Consider the following 19,275-nt stretch of genomic DNA (forward strand, 5'->3'; position numbering starts at 1 on the left):
TAAAAACTACTATAAAACGCTGCACGCGAGTCAACTCAAACCAGACCGCCGCAAGGCTTCACAGAGAGAGGACGTGTCGCTCCGTCACATCGCGTAGGGTGCCCCTCTGCCGTGGATACCGAGAATAGAGTATATTTCAAGCGCGACCAACAAATCTTGATACATTACTATTTTATTTAAAGCTCAATTTTGAAGCATATTTTTTTATCGATTGAGTTGAAATTTTGTATGAACGTTCAGTTTTAATGACAATGTATGATTCTATATCCAATATGGCGGTATACCCAAGATGGAGAAAAAAATGTTTTCCTACGATATGGGTATCAAATGAAAGGGCTTGCTATGAATAACTCGAAAAAAAAATGTGTCGCGAGTCTTAATCCAATATGGCGGACTCCTTAGGCTAGAAACCACTTATTGCAAATGTATGTTACCAATCGAGCTATAATTTTATTTATATGTTCATTTTGGATGTACCCAAATTTCAAAAGTTATTCGGGATCAAAAATCCCGAATAACTTTTGAAGCATATAGGATAGATAACTTAAAACTTTATTTGAAATGGTAAACCTAAGCTCTTCACCAATATTTGGCTTTCCGGCATTTGTTGTTATTTGACCACAATTTTTCGGTCTGGATGGACTGGACCATTCATATAAACAATCAATTTTTCAAATCGGTCCAGGCGTCTTTGAGAAATCGAGAACAATCAAATTGAGAACAATCACAAAACAATCTAATTGAAACCTACTCCTTTTTTTGAAATCGGTTAAAATACAGAAACTCTTTAACATTGCCATTAAATCATCAGTCGACTATATACTGTTGAAAATTGTATGTAATATACAGAAAGTCCTCAAAACCAAGGTTTTCATAGGTGCCCGATTTTTTTTGCAAAAGAGTGTAAGTATTAACGACTTATTTTCATGCTTTTATATTTTACGCTACCAATTTCACTCGGAAGGATCAAAATGGTTTGTGTGACTATACGTGAAGTATGATAGGCACGCACACAGCCGCGGCGCTAGTCTGCGCGATTTTTTGCGTTGAATTACCTATAGTTGACATCGCGCGCCGAGCGTACACGCTCTTAAAGGTATAATCATCGGCAATGATATTGAGCCCAGACCTTCACCTGCGCAGAAGTGATTTATTGGTTTATTGCCATAAGTGTACGGTGCGCAAAGCGATCCCCACTCTTCCGCCGAGAGCTCATTATCCGTGCCGATAACTATACAATATTTGATTTTGTGTTAGTTGAACAAAGAAAAAATTACCTTGTATATGGAGAAGGTGTAGCTCGAGTTTCGTGCTGTGTGGCTCGGAAATGTTGCTGATACATTTGGTAATGTTGATGAGAAAAATGAGGATACATCCCGTCGCCCTGTAATCACAAACATAATATTTATTATCACGTCTCGCTTTTATGTATTTCCGCAAGTCACATATTATATGATTTTATTACGTTATGGTATACCGAAATAACCGGAGAAGTTTGTTGATGTGCAGGCGGAGGACTTCCAACTAAATCAGCAGACTTCCGGACGGCATGAACAAAATTAAAAAATGAACACTTTGTCGATAAACTCCCACGTAAATAATACAAAACAAAATTACCATTCCCATTTGACCTTGCGGACTGATTGATGGCACACTCGCAATAGTAACTCTAGAAGCCGCACCTGAACAAATAAAAAATGTTTGTATTAATTATTACACCCTGTCTGGATAGGGTTAATCTAGTTAAGAATGGGATTCTGGCTAGTCAGACAAATCAAAGTGATAAATCTAGGAATGCACAAAAAATATTTGGTATCAAAAATCACCCATTCTAATGAGAAATCGATATTGATTTCACATACCTAAAAACTATTTCGGTGGTTGTTTTAACTATGCAAAATCAAAAAGAATAAATAAAAGACAAAACAAATTATTTTAAGCAAACTTGTATAATTTCGAGCTGATAATAATGTAATTTTAATAGTAGTTTAATTTTAATGAACAAAAATATTATAAACTTATCAGAACATTACTACATTACTTAGGCCCATTATTTACAAATTCTGATGGAAAACATAATTTTCATTTGCATTTTTTTTTAATTTATATATATTTCATTTGATGAAATAACAAGTACAAATGAATGTATTGCGGCGTACGTACCGGGATGGTGGTGGTGCGGGCCCACCACGGCCACCTGCTTGAGGTGGTGGTCGGGCGGCGGGTGCGGCGGGTGGTGCGCGCCGCGCGGCAGCGAGGCGGTGGCGGCGTAGCGGAAGGCGTCGGCGGGGCGCTCGTCGAAGGCGTCGGGCGCGCGCTCGGGCGGGCGCGCGCGCGCCACGGAGCGGATGAGCAGCGGCGTGGCGCGCTCGCCGCAGTGCGGCAGCGCGGGCGACTGCACGCGCGCGTCCGACGCCTCGGTGGCGCCCACGGGCACCAGCGCGCCCGGCACGCCGTCGCCCAGCCGCCGCCGCGCCGGCTCCGCGCCGCCCTGCGCCAAGGGCGACGACGGAGCCTCGCCCGCCGGCCGTTCGTTGGGAGCCGCCGTGACGACTGCGTCGAAAGTGCCCGCAAGTTTGGCGCTGATCTCGGAGATCATCTTTTTAGGTGGTTTTGTAATAGGCGTAGGCGTAGAGTGTGGCGCAGGCGTAGAGTGTGGCGCAGGCGTGTTGAGCGGCGCGTGCGGGGCGGGCAGCAGCGGCGCGTGCGGAGCCGGCAACAGTGGCGCGTGCGGGGCCGGCAGCAGCGGCGCCGCGGGCGCGGGCGGCGCCTCGGGTGCGGCGGCCGGCACGCAAGCGGCGGCCGGGACACAGCCAGCAGGCGCAGCGCTGCGCGGCGCGGCCGCAGGTTCCGGTTCTGTTGCAGTTTCGTCGAGACGTGGAGCCTTTGGATCACGAACGCAATCTCTGATGTTTCTCTCGTCGCCGCTGTCGATGGATGCATCCGATAAGCTTCTGTCTCTAATGCGTTTAGCACCGCGTGGCGATTTCCGTGTTGTGTCAAACCCCGGAGACTTTTCCTGATTCGCTTTTACAACAGCTTGTCTTGTGGGCCGCTTTTTATTAGTTTCTTTTCCAATTTTTGATTGACCAATGGGACCCTTTATAACGTCATCTATTACATCGTCTACTGTGCTTCGTTGAACGTCTTTCTCCTGAAGCCTTCTAGATTTGCGAGTATTTGGTGATGGTGTAATAAAGTCTTCGTTTTTCTCTTCTTTATTTTTTTCAATAAATTTCATTTGTTCTTTTTGAGCTATGCTGAGCGTCGAAGTGGCAGTCATAGAGGAATGTCCTGAGAGTGGACTCTTGATGGTTAAAATCAACCTCGGCCTTGTTTCAGTTTTATTAGGCGATGTGGCTGCTTCATCCCCAGAATCTTCGTGAAAATCATAAACGTCTCCTGGCATATTACTTCCACTGTTAACAAATGTTTTTACTTTCTTGTCAACTTTAGCTCTACCTCTACCTCTTTTTGAAGTCGTACCACCTCTTGAAGGTTTAGAAATTTGCCGAGTCTGTACTCTGTCTTGATTTTTATCCATTTTCCTGCCCCTTACATTACGACCCCCTCTTTTGGTCGTAGCTGCGGTTATAGTTTTATCAGGCAAAATCTCTTCATTTATTTTACTTTCTAAGATATTATCGATTGGTGTATTACTAACATTTGTTGATTTTATATGTGGAGTATGGTTAATTATATTATCCGTTATGTTCGAGCTAGCTTTTATGGGATCAACAACATCGTCACCCACTTCGTCTGTTTTTTTAATAGATTCATCTGCTTCGTTACAAAATGATTCCACCTTTTTTAATACTGATTCTAAATTTAACTCTTTACCACCCCAAGAATCATTCTCATCATTCTCGTCATTTTTGATTGGACTGTTACATATTTTAGATTCGTCTTGCTCTGATATGCGTAAATTAGATTCTTCAGATTTTATAAGATTCTCCATATTAAACGAAGATTCACTTTCGCTAGATGTATTCCTGATATCATGATTAACAGATACGTCCGACTTTTCACAGGTCATAGGTTCAGATGGTAATGTTGCCATTACCGTGTTATTTTCAGCACGAGGCAATACTTTAACTATCTCTGCGGGTTTACTAGTAATGTTCTCTTTGTCGATAACAGATTGCGATGACATAGGTGGAAACTGAGAATGGCCCTTATTTAACTCATTGTCCGTCTTCAGACAATCTATGTTTTTCGTTAAATTTGTGTCACGGTTCTCTTTACTACCGGTTATTAATGTTACTGTTTTGCCCACATTTATTTCCAACTTCTTCTCGGGATCATTGGTCACTTTTATCTCATTTGTATTATCTTTCAACAACTCTTCAAAGTCCGTCTCACACTTAGTAATATCAACAGGAGATAATATTGGTTTGGCTACTGTTCTTTCTCTCTGGTCTGCTTTTTCTTTCTTACTATCCTCACTCAGGGATATTGAAGAGTTAACTGGATCTGTTTTTGTGTCGACTTTGGATTCATTGTCTGTTGAATGGTTTTGTAAAATCAAGGCCTTCATTGGTTCGTTATTATCTTTATCAAATTTTGTATTCACTTTTATAGACCCTGAGCAAGTAGTTTTCAGTAATAATGGCGAAACATTACTAATACTAGTTGTTGTCATAGTTGGCGACGAGCATAATCCTAATTTGGCAAGAACTGATGGTGGTCTTATTGTAGCCATTGACAGAACAGACGCTGGTCCTTTTTTGGTGTCTATTTTTAACAGAGGTGCTTGTGTTATTAGCCTCTGCGAGCCTAAAGAATGAATAACATTAGAACCTTGGATTCTGTTTATCGTACTAGCTTCTTGTATAGGTGCGGATTTGCTACTACCTTGTATGATAGATGCTGTATTATTCACAGCAGCAACGTGTATTATTGGAGTTGAACCAAAAGGTAAATGATTAACTTTGTCTGATTTCTGTGACAGATTTTCTCTTTTATCATTTATTTGATTGACAGTGCTTATTACAACTTTATTATTCAGATGAACAGTATTCATACTGCTTACATGTATTGCATTTTGCATTGATATCAAACGGTTTTGAGCCATAACAGTCGGATTTGTGCTATGTTGAATATTAGTTGGAGACAAAATTATTTTTGTATTTTCATTTGTATTTTCAGTAACATTTCTTGGGTCACTCTTTCTACATTCCCCTGATATGATTTTTTGCTGATGTATTAAAGGTGCAGAGACACAAATCCCTTTATTTTGTTGAATAAGATTGTTGACATTCATTTGTTTGGATATAGGAGTCAAAACTGGAGTTACAGGCAACCTATTAAAATGGATCGGCGTACCTTGGGTTTGTACTAGCACTGAATTAGGTCTATTCGGAGACAACATTGTTCTCGCACCATGTGGAATGTGCATTGTTTGAATGGGGCTTAACGGAGGTTGTTGCATTCGAACCACAGTAACTTGTCCAGGTGATCTTTGTTGTATGGCATTAGGTGATGTCATTCCAGCTGAGCTAATATTTTGTGGTGATGTACTTAGAATAGCCATATTCGTTAGTCTAGGTGATGTCATACTTTCATTCTGTGAGCTAGCTTTGGGGCTTTGCATTCTAGGATCATTGGACATTCGGGGTGATATTACGATACCTTGTGGTTTTTGGTACAAAATGTGTGGCTCCGGAATTTTTATGGTTGGTGGCTGTATGTTAGGAGCCTGACTGCGAATCATCTGATTAATGACCTGATATGGAGCTGTCACTCGTGCTTGGGCTACAATTGGTCTAGGAGAATTATTTGCTTGCACATTCTGGGTCGACGGGGCTTTAATTTGAACAATATTTGCAGTTATAGGTTTTATCTCATGTTTCTCTCTGTTTGAAATAGCATTAGACTGGATGTTTAAAACATGTGGCTCCAACATTTTATTATTTGTCAGGGTCCAGGATGTAATCACAGGAGTTGCTGTAGACGTTATTATTTGGACATTGTCCCTTTTAGCTAATTGTATTTTGACATCTGTTTCTTTTGTTTTGACATTGGAATCGTTAGATGTAGTAGTTACAGTGGAAACCACGTTTGTTTTTGTATCAGAAATTAAATTATTTGGCACATCTACATTTTTCTTTTGTTCCGCAATTGTATTCAAAGCTTGATTTGTTGCTATAATATTAACGGGTAATTTTTCTATTGCATCTTGAGTTGTTTCTTCTGTTTCTTCTGTGTCAGTGTCTATCAGTAATAAGTCACTATCTGAAACTGGAGTGTCTGGCTTCATTTCCATTTCACTCGCATTTAAGTTTTGTACTGCTTGTCTCATTTCCTCGGCGTCTTCTTCCGGTATATTCTCATTTTCTATTGTTGTTATTTCAATTTCATTTTCATGTGTTGGGTTATTTTCAGACTCCTCATAGCAGCTAGTAAAGGCATTTATTTTTCCGCCGAAACTTTCACCTAAAAGTGCTGCCACTGCATCCTCGGTTTCTTCCTGAGAAATAATAGCTCGAGGTTTTTCATCCGTTTTCTTCTCCAACTTGCAAGGCGAAATTTCTACAACTTCCGAATTTTGTTCTGGTTTTTCGCTTCTATCTCCTTCTTTTTCAGAGCTTGATATATTTCGCACCGCATCTTCACAGGAATCACCATCACTACTAAAGCTGGACAAGAAACTATCTTCCGTATTATTATTGGGTTTCGTGGGTAAAGGATCTTTGGGCAACGGCACCTCGCTTATATCAGTAAGAATTGTTTCAAATGGTGGCGGCATTGGAATTTCTTCAATTTCTATCTCTTTACTTTCTACATACTCCATTTTGATGCCGTCATTCATCTCATTTTTCGAATCAATACTCTTTGGATCTGCATTTTCATTAGACTGAGTTAAAATTGGAGGACTGTCTGTTAATCTAGGTAAACTTGGCGATTCAATAGGTGAACAGGTTTCAATTTTATTTATATTAACTGTTTGGGCATCATTGGGCAAAGGTATGTCTAAGAGCAATGTTTTAGCTGAAGCTTCTTGATTCTCAGTCACATGTTCTGATTTGTCACCCTTATCTTGATGAAAGAAAGTATGGTGTTCTTTGCGACTTTGGCGGTCTTCTCTATTTTTCTTTTTCTTCTTTTTTTTCTCTTTGCATTCCCTTTTTAATTTTTCATGCTTAACTATTTCACTTATGATGTTACCTTCAGCATATTTCATGTCGCTGTTTTCAAATTTATTGAGACTTTCAGTAAGAGTTTCTACTTTAAGGTAACTATCATCGTCTATTAAGCCATCAGCAAACAGACGAGCTTCTATCGCTTTGCTTACAGCATCAACATCCAAACTATTGTCATCATCCTTAAAGAAACGGTTTTCTTTGCGTTTCTTTTCCTTTTTACGTCTCTCATCTTTCTCTTTCATTTTATACTCAGAGTTGTGAGCACAAAAATTAGATTCGACTTCATGCGAGGAATAATCTAATTTATGAGTCGGGTGTGGTCGCGTGTCTCGGTCAGAATCATCCGATAAGGGACCAAAGATATCTTCCATTTTACCATCTTTCCTAATAGCAGTGCCAATTGTATCAGTCATACTGTCAAAATTATTGTTAGCAGATTTTTTTTCTCGTTTCAATTTATTTTTATCTTCACGTGTGTCATCAGTGTCAATACTTTCACGCAATTTGTCTTTTCTTTTATCTTTTTTATTGCTGTGCCTACGTTGTTTTTCAATATTTTTATGTTTATATGCTTCCAGTATATTAGTTTCATTGTTTTCACCTTTTTCATCGTCAGAGTATGTGGGTTTATGTTTTTTCTGCTTCTTCTTATGTTTCCTACGGCTTTCTACAGAATTTTTATTACAGGTCGACTCACTTTCAGACGAAAACTCATTGCACATTGATTTGAGATAACTGGATTTAAACCAATTATCTTTTTCAAGATTTAACTTAACTTTACTGTCATCGCTGTCACTCTTCCCAAACAGGTTTAGTAGAGAATTCTTCTTTGCAAGCATTTCATTCGATTCTTTGAGATCATCCAGTTTTATTCTTGGTATAGATTCGGAATCAGACAACAATTCTTTTTTTATGTTATCGAGGAAAGAAGGGCTTTTGCTTATGCTTCTTTTGGAGGTTTCGTCATCAGAAGTATCAGATATAATGCGAGTTCTGGAATTTTTCCGCGACAATTTGTTACGCAAATCTTCTTCATTGGTGCTCCCATCACAAAACTCATCAGTTTTATTAGGCTCAAAATCGAAACGATGTGATTTCTCACGTTTTTTTGTGTGTATTACTAGGTCATCCTCAGAAGAGTTATCCATCGATAGATATTTTTTCCTATCTTGATCAGAATCACTATCTTCGTCCCAACTGGATCTCTTTTTTTCCTCTCGTTTTGCTCTGCTTTGTTTTAACTGACTAAACTTAGCCTTAATTTTTTCTTGACGTTTTTCCTCTTCTTGTTTTTGCATATTTTTACACGAACGAGCTTTTACTTTATCATACATAGATATATAAGTCGGCCCATCATCGATTATGTCAAAGATTGAATGTTTTTTGGGCTCATCGGAATCAGAACTATCACTGCTATGCACAGGTTTGCGACTTTTGCGTTTACTGTGATCGATTTTTTCTTCTCTGCTCTTACGATCCGTGGACATTCGTTTTTCACGAGCGATTTCTTTCTTTTTCTCATCACACTTTTTCTTATCATCTTTGCTCTTACCCATATATTCAGTTGGTTGTAACGCGTCCCGTTGCAGTTGTAATTCCTGAATTTGTTGTAATTGTTGAATTCTCTTCTTTTCTTTCATCTCTTTACGGAGAGCTCTTTGCCTTTCGTCTTCTTCACTTGAACGCAACTCTAATGTAGCAAGAAAATCCAAATCATTTTGCAGACCTTCTGTACTTATTTCCGTATTCGGTTTCTCATAATTTTCATCGTCTCCGGTCTTTTTGTAAGATTTGTTTTTGTCTGCAATCTTGGAGTCCTTGGACTCAGTAGTCTTACTTTCAATATAGCCATCATCGGGCGGTTTAACCTGATTTTTCTTGTCTTCTTTTGTTTTGCTTTCGATTATCTTCGCAAAATGGCCTTTGCTAAATTTTGCAGTTTTATGTCGATTATCGGACCGTGACTCTTTAGAATCCCTTCGTTCCGAAATTTTTGTATCACTCCTACATTTTTTGACATCTTCATTGAATATATCAACACTATCCTGAGAAGACATTCTCCGCTTATGTCCAATGTTAGATGGCAGACTTGAACATGAGTTTAAACGTTCCTTCCGCTTACTGTCTACACTGGGCGAGTCTAGAGAATAATGTCTTTGTTTTTCACCCATTTCACCTTTCGATTTAGTGTTATGTTCTACAGATACATCATGTTTATTTTGGTTGGCTGTATCTTTTTCATCTTTGATATCAGACTTTGAAGGTACTTCTTTATCGCCGTCATGTTTCGCAAATTGTTCAGTGTGTTTCGACTTTGATTTTAGGTCATCCTTCGCATCAATTATTTCTAAATCTTTAAGTTTGGATGATTCATGCGACGCCCTAGATGTCGACGAATCAGTAGAATCTTTTCGACATAGTTCCCTAGACGTTTCATCTCTGGAGGATTTTCGATGTTTTACAGATTCAGATTCTTTTTTAGCTTCTCGTTTTGAATCATTATCCTTCCTGGATCGATCGTGTTTGTGTTTATCATCTTTTTTAACTTTTGTAGATGAATTATCAATATCTATAGAGTCCTTTCTTTTGTCTCTGTCACTTTTTTTGTGATGGTCATGTCGGTAAGATTTTTCTTCGCTATGTTTAACTTTTTCGATGTCATTTTTTTCTCTCTGGTGTCTTTCTGCTTCCCTATCGAGTTTGTTTTTATCGGTTACATTTTTTTCATGAAATTGCTCTTCTTTTGACTTTTTATCTTTATCAGAATTTCTTTCAGATTTACTACATTTTAATTTGTCGGATTCAGTTTTATCTTTTTCTTGAACTCTATCCTTGCAGTGTCTTATCTTATCACGATCTAATCGTACTCTTTCATCGTTATTTTTATCAGATTCTGCATTTTTTTTATCAAGTAAAGTAACATTACTTCTTTCTTTTTCTGTAGGCTTTTCATATTGAATATTTTCTTTTTCAAGCTTACCAATATGGTAGTGATGATTCTGTCGATCCTTGAAAACTTTTTCAGCAATTTTTATAATATCTTGTTTGACTTCTGAATTAGCCGATTTAATAGAATTGACTGTATTCAAATGATTTTGCTGCATTTCAAACTCAATAAAATCTTTGGTGTTATGGTTTTCATGGGTGTCCTTGCTAATATGATTATCTGTTGAGCAAAACTGATCTAACTGGCTTTTGGTATCAAGTTTAAACCTATCATCGTGTTTGTGATAATCTGTTTTTCCAATCTCTTTATTATATTTAGACGTGTTCTCGACTTGCGTTTCAAATTTCTGACCCTCATTAAATTTCTCTACCCGTTTCAATAGCATTTCCATAACTTCTTTAGCACTGTTATCTTCCGAATGAAAGGCAAAAGAGCTGTTTAATGTCTCCTCTTGGTTGACTATATCGGTTTTTAACTGTTTATTATCAATCACTGTAGGCTGACTATCGGTGACGTCACTCGTTTTGTTATTTAGACCAGCAGAAGCAATTGAATAGTTCTTATTACTTTCCCGGCAAGTAAGATCAACTTCTTTACCCTCAGTAATGTCTTCTTTTCTGCTTGTCGTGACCAATGACCCGCCTTCCCGATCACCCAAAAAATAATCTTCTCGCCTCTCGGTTAACTTCGTATCACTTTCAAATAGAGGCCCAGTGTCGATCTGGTCAGGTCGTAGCTTAGGATCAGTATCAGGCTCAGATTCGGGCTCTGGCGGTGGTGGCGGCGGCGGCGGAGTGCGCGGGCGGCCGCGGGGCTCGAGGCTCGGCGGGGGCCGCGCGGCGCCGGGCTCGACCGCGCCCGCCTCCGCGTCGCCGGCCACGCTCGGCGGCGGGGCCGGGGGTGGCGGGTGTGCCGGGAACGGGTAGCGAAGCGCGCGTGGCGTGGGTGCCGAAATACGCCCACGAGGGCTGCTACCAGGACTGGGCGCGCGACCGGCACCTTCGAGTCGCTCAGAATCCTCATCGAAAACGGAACGTTTCGCAAGTAACGAGCGAACAACCTCTGATGGTTTTACCTCGTTGATATCGACGTCGAGCAGCCGGTGCCGAAGACGTGCGCGGTCGGGAACGTCGACTGGCGCTCGCGATCCATTGAGCTTTTCATCGAGGCTGCGTATGCGCTCCTCCAGCGATGGCGAATGCGGTGCAGAACCACCACTCGAAGAAGAGACGGACGGCGGACGTGGCGGCGAGTCAGGCGCAGGCGCGGGGGAAGGCCGGGGAGTGGTGGGCGCGTTGCGCATGAGCTGGACGGCGAATTTGGGCAAAGGCAGACTCATGGGTAACGGAGGGCGCTCGCGAGGCGCGCGGCGCGGCTCGGCGGGCGGCGCGTCGGGCTCGTCGCGCAGCGGCGTGCCGGCGCGCGAGTGCGAGCCCGAGCCGTCGCGGCGTCGGCGGTGACGGCGCCGCGCTCCGTGCCTCTCGCCGCCGCGGGATCCTGACCGAGAACGTCGAGTAGTGCCCACGCTACGGTGCCGCTCCTGTACAAAAAAAAAAACCTATTAATTTTGAAATGTTATTTTAGTGAAATAACACTAGAACAACAATTAATATACAGGGAATTACTTAATCCCTATCCAAATAAAATACTTTTTAATCAAAAAAGTTTCATTCATTTAAAAGATATCACGATATTGTCACAGTTAACAGAATAAATAATTAGTTACAGCGGAGCGCACAAAGTTCATATTAACAATTCCATCTTTAACATCCTTTAAAAATTATCTCTTTCGCATGAAATCATTTAAAACGGCCAGCAAATAACAATCTACCTACGCTGTAGACGCACCTACAAAACTGTGTGGAATTTTCGTGATGCAGTCTTTTTACGAATTTGGGCATTTTGTTATTTAGAGATTTGGACAAATTGCGAAGAACTTTTTTCTCACCTTGGAGTGCTTCCTGTCGTCAGGACTAGAGTCACGTCGATGACGCCGTGCGTGGTGAGGCGACACTACCACAGACTGTAGCTTTTCCTCGTAAGGCGTATCTTCGGTTTGTGGGCTGGTTCCTACATCATCATATACCCTGCAAAAAGATGATGTTTGAGATATTTACTATCTAGACATAACGCTTAATTAAAAATAATAAAATTTTTATCACCTGTACCGTCGATCGGCAGCATAATCCGCCGGATCGTAGTGTTCTAGTGTCGAATAGCGTGGAGTTCTAGACGATCCGCGACCGTAGCTTGAAGCTCTCGATCGGGACCCAGTCCCGTCAAACCTGGAAAAGACAATTAATTAAGAAAATTAAAAAGATAATACGAATTCAAAAAATCTCTTTTCTCTTTTGCGTTTCGGTTAAATTCATATATTTTTTAAATTATTCTGATGCAATTCGCGGGTGTGTGAGTTCATCTTGGATTTGAAAGTTGCCACCTCTCCAATCCGATCAGGAACTATGATGCCACAGGCTGACCTACACACCAAATACATTTCACCTACACCCCGAAATTTTTGCGTCGGTACTTAAAATATGTTTCACAAAAATAATGTTATCCATACAAACCGAATGGGTTCATGACGTGCAGATGGAAGATATCGCGTTGTAAGATCCCCACTCAGTCTTTCAGAACCCGTCAACGCCGCTGAACCTCCATGCTTCTCCAATTGTTCGTAAAACGCCTCCTGTCAAAAACAATTTCATAATTTATTAAACACTGACACTTTCGAGGTTTGTTACTTAACCTCTGCAAAACAGTACTGGGAATAAGGAAACTGTATTGCAGTCTGAACCTAAGATTCGCGCAACCAATAATTATGAATAACATGGGAATGCTCGTCAAGAGGACTATTAATAACAAGTGAGTAATACTGACATCAAATCTTTACAACATGATTCCTTTACAAAAAGAGAATGTTATTAATATTATACAGCTGAAGAGTGTGTTTGTTTGTACGAAAGCAGTAATCTCAGGCACTACGAGATTTGTTTCAAAAATCTTTTCAGTGTTCAATAATAATAAGCCATTTATTGAGCAAGGGGATTGAGGCTATTAATGTATCTGGGTCGAAACGACGCAGGTGAAACCACTGCACAGTGAGGTAAAATCTGGTCTCAGACTGCAGTGCTTAGAATAAAAATAGCTGTTCGCGAAAACAGTACATGACACAGAAAAGGGTATTTTACCGCACTTTGCGCTGGCAGAAGTTAGTTGCCGATATTACAGAAGGCTATTCTTAAGTCAAGCTCTAGGTCTCATGTATATAGATAGATAGATAGATTATACTTTATTGTACACCTGTATGTACCTACTCAAAATAGAAATAGTAATTAAACTAATATTATAAAGGCAAAAGTTAGTAACTGGTGCGTATGTTTCAGGTAAATAAAAAAACATAAGATCATGCACACTGTAACGGCACAGCTGCGACAAGGCTCTGTCTCGTATATTGGCTAACGCCCTAGCGACCGGGAAGTGATCTATTGATATACACATTAGGAGTTAATTAAGTGCGTCTACGATTGAATCACTCGATTTCAAAATTAAGTTTTTTCCTTTACAAAGGTCTTGCGGGCGACCCGCGGTCAGCGCGCTGCCTATAAGCATGCGACCTATCATCATCTGCCTAGCCTTTTCCTAACCGGATGCATCTTTGTAACTACCAGCGTTTTACAAGGAACTTCCTATCTGATCTCAAACCAGATACCAGGTCAACCCAATTTTGGTAAGACTAGTTGTCAGATTTTCTGGCTACTGAATACTCATGACGACCGGGACCCAAAATATATGGTGCCTTCCGAAACACGGAAGAACTCGTCATATTCTTCGTAAGCAAGCGCACATGAAATGAGTGTGCCTCTACGAGTTGTTAGATAGCAGCCAGCGTGCAGACACCCTGCCGTTGGCTTTTATATTGGATAAGAAACATATACGACCGAAAATAAATGTTGTAGCGGTGCCCTTACCCTGCTTGCCTCTAGTATGTCATGACATTAATAAGGGTGGTCTAGTGCGTACGAACTATTGCATCACGCGTTGAACACTCAGTGACAGGGAACACAACATAATAACTGATCGAAACTATAGTATTAAAACCAAAAGAGTGCACGTGTTGCAGAGGCCATTATCACCTGACACTCGCGTGAAGCGTAATCGACACAGAGGCGCGGGTGGTCAGGCTCAGCTGCCGACACGGCGGCAGCCACGCGGCGCAACTCCCGCACTGCTGCGCCCGCCGCTGCCGCCTGCTCGAAGTGCACCAGTGCTGCGCCCGCCGCCCGGTCCACGCACACCGACGTGGCACCACCGCACCGTGACACCGCGCTCAGCACCTACAAACGCATTAATTTTTGTATCTTCCCACATCGAAACTACCGATATCCCGAACTAAGAAAACCGGCCCAGCACGAGTCGGACTCGCGAACAAAGGGTTCCGTAACTATTTATTATAAAACGAGCAAAAAAAATACGATTTTCGTACGGAAGCTCCCTAGATACTTGATTAAATATATACTTTCACATTTTTTTGTGAAAGCGGCAACAGAAATATATCATATATGAATATTTCAGCTGTCTGTCTAGCTATCCCGGTTCATGAGATATAGTCTGGGGCTCAACTCTGCTAATTTAATAATGTGTCAATTGAATCTCAAAAGCAGTTTTAACCTTAGCGGGAATTTTGCTACTAACATAAGTTTGGTCTGCCGTTGGCCTATAGGGTAGTCTGCTCTACAATTATAAATAAATGGCAGACAATATGATTAATTATTTATTGAATCGTAGAAAAGGAAGAAAACGTTTATTTCAAACGAAACATTTCGGAATGCCACATAATTATGCTTTAATCGTAATTGAGTCGTGCTTGAATCCTGGACCTGTTTTACCCTTTCGGTCCTTTAAAACGCGTATGACATGACATTCTAATTTAAGAACCAAAGAGAGTTCTATTTATTCCTAGTTTTGTAGCCCGGTCAAAATAGACATTTGAAATAACAAAAATTCCCACAGAGCTGATTTTTGGTGGAGAGCTAGATTTGATCATTATAAATAAAATACTAAAAGTCCCCATCGATCCCATGTGTGCGTCAAAAGTTATTCGAGGTCAAATGTCAAAATTTTAGGTTTTTTGATTTTTTTTCGAAAACGGTAAGTTTTATCAAAAAAAGACATCAGACCAAAATTGTAGATCTTTAAATTTTCTACAAAAATGGCATGAACAGTTTTCTCCTAAATCTTACCATTCCTGAGATATCGCGCTTTAAAGTATATTCCATACATGACATGCACACATTTCCACGCCACCTGTGAGGTAGTGAACTCGGCGCGTTTTTTTACCGTAGTTTCTCCTGTAGGCCTACTCCACTAACTGTCATGACAATTTTAGGATAGCTTAAGGGAATAATTGCCGTCAAGTTCTAATATGATGTCATTATTGATATTATCTATTGGGTTAACCATTATTGTGATTGTTTTAGATTTATCAGATTCATACAAAAACTCGTGGTGGCCTAGTGGGTAAAGAACCAACCTCTCGAGTATGAGTGGGTTCGATTCCACGTCAGACAAGTACCAATGCAACTTTTCAAAGTTTGTATGTACTTTCTAAGCATATTTTGGACACCAACGACTGTTTCTGATGGCACGTTAAACTGTAGGTTCTGGATGTCATTGAACATCCTTGGCAGTCGTAATGGGTAGTTAGAAGCCAGTAAGTCTGACACCAGTCTAACCAAGCGGTATTGGGTTGCCCGGGTAACTGGGTTGAGGGGGTCAGATAGGGCAGTCGCTCCTTGTAAAGGACTGGTACTTAGCTACATCCGGTTAAACTAGAAGCCGACTCCAACATAGTTGGGAAAAGGGCTCGGAGGACGATTTGATACTACAATCTTTTTTGCAATTGCAAAAGATTATGTCAGAAGTTTTCCTGGAGCAGGTGGGAGTAAAGTTTTAATAGGTTCCAGATATTATGTATCAATTTCCAAACCCAGTCTTCTGGATAAAAATGGAAATGTTGAAGGAAAATAAGCGTGCGATAATTTTCTACAACTTTAAAAGCGGATTGTCGCGACTTCAGCGCTTTAAAAAAAATTGTACTGTGTTTAGTGATCCAGAACCATGCCTTAGGACTGCAGTACGCTGATATTTAGGATTTAAAAGTGGGCAATCTAGCCTTAGAGACAAGCCACGTGAAGGTAGTTCAAAACCCGATATGACCCAAGATAATATCGAGGCTATGCGGCAGTTAATTGTCGCAGACCAACAAGTAACATACCGTGACATAGATCCGTGGGCATAACGATTGTTTTACATTCCACAAAATTAAGTAAAGTCTTCATGGTAAACGCTTCAGCACACCTGAAAAAGCTGTTGACTCATACAAATCGGCCAATTTGACTACCCCCACTTTGGAATGGAATAAATGTTTCAAGAACTGGGTTTAATGCGTGCAAAAGTGCATTAAATATCGCAGAGAATTCTTTGTAAAACAATAAATGGTATTAACCTATTAGATTGCCTGTACTTATTTCAAACGATACAACTTAAAGGCAGCCCTCGTATGTACGTGGCTTATATGTGCATATCATGTACAGTGTGACTCTTTGAATCGCGATATCTCAGGAATGGTAAGATTTAGGAGAAAACTGTTCATGCCATTTTTGTAGAAAATTTAAAGATCTACAATTTTGGTCTGATGTCTTTTTTTGATAAAACTTACAGTTTTCGAAAAAAAATCAAAAAACCTAAAATTTTGACTTTTGACCTCGAATAACTTTTGACGCACACATGGGATCGATGGGGACTTTTAGTATTTTATTTATAATGATCAAATCTAGCTCTCCACCAAAAATCAGCTCTGTGGGAATTTTTGTTATTTGACCACTACTTTTATGTCTATTTTGACCGGGCTATTGGTACAGAATGTGACACGATGCGGTGTGACATATATTACGTCACCTCTCATATCCTTTGTCAGAGACCTAAGCTCGAGTAAGTGACCTCCATTTCTTGATGAGACCTTAACAGCAACGAAATTTGCGAGCTAAAGCAATATGGTTCCTTCTTACTTTGCAGGAATGACAAGGTTTAAACCAATAAAGGAGGGTGGTGCCCTGTATTGTTCTTCACGAATGATAGTGGCAACATAATTTATTTATTTATAAACAAAAACAGCCAAGGTAATGCAATGCACACATGAACGGCACGGCATTCATTGCATGGTGCAGCTCAAATAAAGCGATTTATGTCATTTGAATTAGGCATTAAAATCTTATCTCATATAAATATAAAAAGCCAACGGCGCGGCGGCGGGGTGACAGGGAGCTCGCAGCTATCTAACACTAAGTAGCTACAATTTGCCGTGCCATTCATGCGGTCGCCACCGCTCGACAACGTATCGACGCCACCACTAGGCGACGGCGTCGTCGTGTCGTCGACAGTCGTCAGCACAGCGACTAATACGGTGCGCTTGTCGTTGACCGAGGGTCGTTGGTAAACGCCGTTACGGTTATCACATGGTGTTCCGCTGAACCTGGAGGTTCCGTGACAGGCCCTCAGTGGTTCCGCGGAAAATTCAAGATTTCCATATAGCAAATCGTTTCACTTTTGATAATATTAAATTACATTGGTCAACAGCATTTTTGGTGCAAAGGTGAAATATATAATATTTGATACGATAATATTTGATTTGGTGAAATATATAATATTCGATTACGTATCAAATATCAAGCCCAGAACATAAAGTTGCACTAACACGTCGGGATTTAGAGATATACCCCTCCTAAAGTACCAAAAACGCGTTTTTTAACGATAAGTTATTTTTTAGTATAGGATATATGTGCCCAGTTCATTAATCTATAGTTCCCTCAGAACGGGAATCAGTAGTTAATTGGAAATACTGTCAGTCGAATGGTTTTTTAAAAGCGGATTTCGAGCAGCTGGGGCGGGACAGAGTAGGTGCGCAAACGAATGCGTTTACGGGTGCACAACTAAAACGCCGCGGATTCGCAGCTAATACGTTATAAGGTAAGTCATCGTACGAAATATGTATGATTAAATAATCATATTTCATTTTCCTATCGTGATTCTCAGGTCATTTTCAAAGAAGTACTATCAAGAGAAAATGTTCATATTAACTATTAACCGACATGACATCTGGCACTCTCAGTTTAGGCGAATACCGCATTAAAATATAGAAAATAAAACGGCTACGACAGTAAAGACAAAACCAGTTACTGTTAATAGACAACTTAAAACATAACTCTTCCGCGCCAGTAGATGGTCAGATTTATTGAATTAAAAGAAATCAGTAGTCATACAAAAAAAAAACGTATTTTAATAGAATTACCTGCTTCTCCGTATGTTCTGTAAGACCGTCGACCCATACGCATGTAGTTGCAACGGGTTTGCCGAAGCCAAGTTTCACGCGTGAGCCTCCGACGTTTTCACCATCCATGGCTCGTATGGCCTCCACTACACTCGAAATAGAAGCGTATTGGCAAAAGGCATATCCAGCACCACCACTGCTTCCCTTTTTTATATCAATCTCGATAATTCTTCCGAAGTGTTTGAACTTTTCTCGGAGTTGCTGTTGCGTTACATCTTTTTCTAAGTTACCGATAAATAGCGTCCTTGTAGCCTGCAACAATACATTTTGTTTTGCTTTAAAGTTTACTGTTTATTTTACCAGTAAATATTTTTACACTTCTACGTTAACTTGAGCACAGTACGTAATTTGTTTTCTGAAAAAGGATGCTTTGATTTTAGGATTCCTTAGCCAGATCAGAGATCTTTATTAACTTCGGTCCATTTACTTGTTATGTTCAAATATGTATAGATCACAACACCTTACAGGACATTTTTAAAACTGAAAATATAAACTTTACTGCCGTTGCATCTAATATTCCTCAAATATTAGCTAATAGGTACCTTTTGCAATAAATACGTAATAATAAAAGCTCTGAAATTAAAGTAATGACCTGCATTATCATCTTTGAACTGTTTACTGACCCACTTGCTTGATACATCATTTATATTTTTACTCCTGTACTTACATAACAAGGAGGACATATGTTTGTATAAAGACTCCGAAGCTGCTCAACAGATTTATGAAATCCCATCACTGCTTCAAAGCCATACCTAAGTAACATGGGCTATATATGTATAGTCCAGCTACAGAAA

At 40.2% G+C, this 19,275-nt stretch overlaps 1 protein-coding gene across 4 annotated transcripts in view; it reads right to left on the minus strand.

Annotated features, from left to right (window-relative positions):
- LOC124638960 (protein split ends) overlaps window positions 1-19,275 on the minus strand; it is a 122,676-nt gene that overhangs the window by 11,526 nt on the left and 91,875 nt on the right. For 2 of the 4 annotated variants that reach the window (XM_047176142.1, XM_047176139.1), the window contains 9 exons: window positions 18,443-18,733; window positions 14,229-14,429; window positions 12,663-12,781; window positions 12,255-12,377; window positions 12,041-12,179; window positions 2,164-11,632; window positions 1,618-1,682; window positions 1,466-1,537; window positions 1,278-1,384 (listed from right to left, as the gene is read on the minus strand). In XM_047176142.1, coding sequence (XP_047032098.1) covers window positions 1,278-1,384; window positions 1,466-1,537; window positions 1,618-1,682; window positions 2,164-11,632; window positions 12,041-12,179; window positions 12,255-12,377; window positions 12,663-12,781; window positions 14,229-14,429; window positions 18,443-18,733 — 10,586 coding nt within the window. The remainder of the gene's footprint in view (window positions 1-1,277; window positions 1,385-1,465; window positions 1,538-1,617; window positions 1,683-2,163; window positions 11,633-12,040; window positions 12,180-12,254; window positions 12,378-12,662; window positions 12,782-14,228; window positions 14,430-18,442; window positions 18,734-19,275) is intronic. The other 2 variants (XM_047176141.1, XM_047176140.1) reach the window with 2 other exon arrangements.

Source organism: Helicoverpa zea, chromosome 18, assembly GCF_022581195.2.
Source record: "Helicoverpa zea isolate HzStark_Cry1AcR chromosome 18, ilHelZeax1.1, whole genome shotgun sequence".
Classification (NCBI taxonomy): Eukaryota; Metazoa; Arthropoda; class Insecta; order Lepidoptera; family Noctuidae; genus Helicoverpa; species Helicoverpa zea.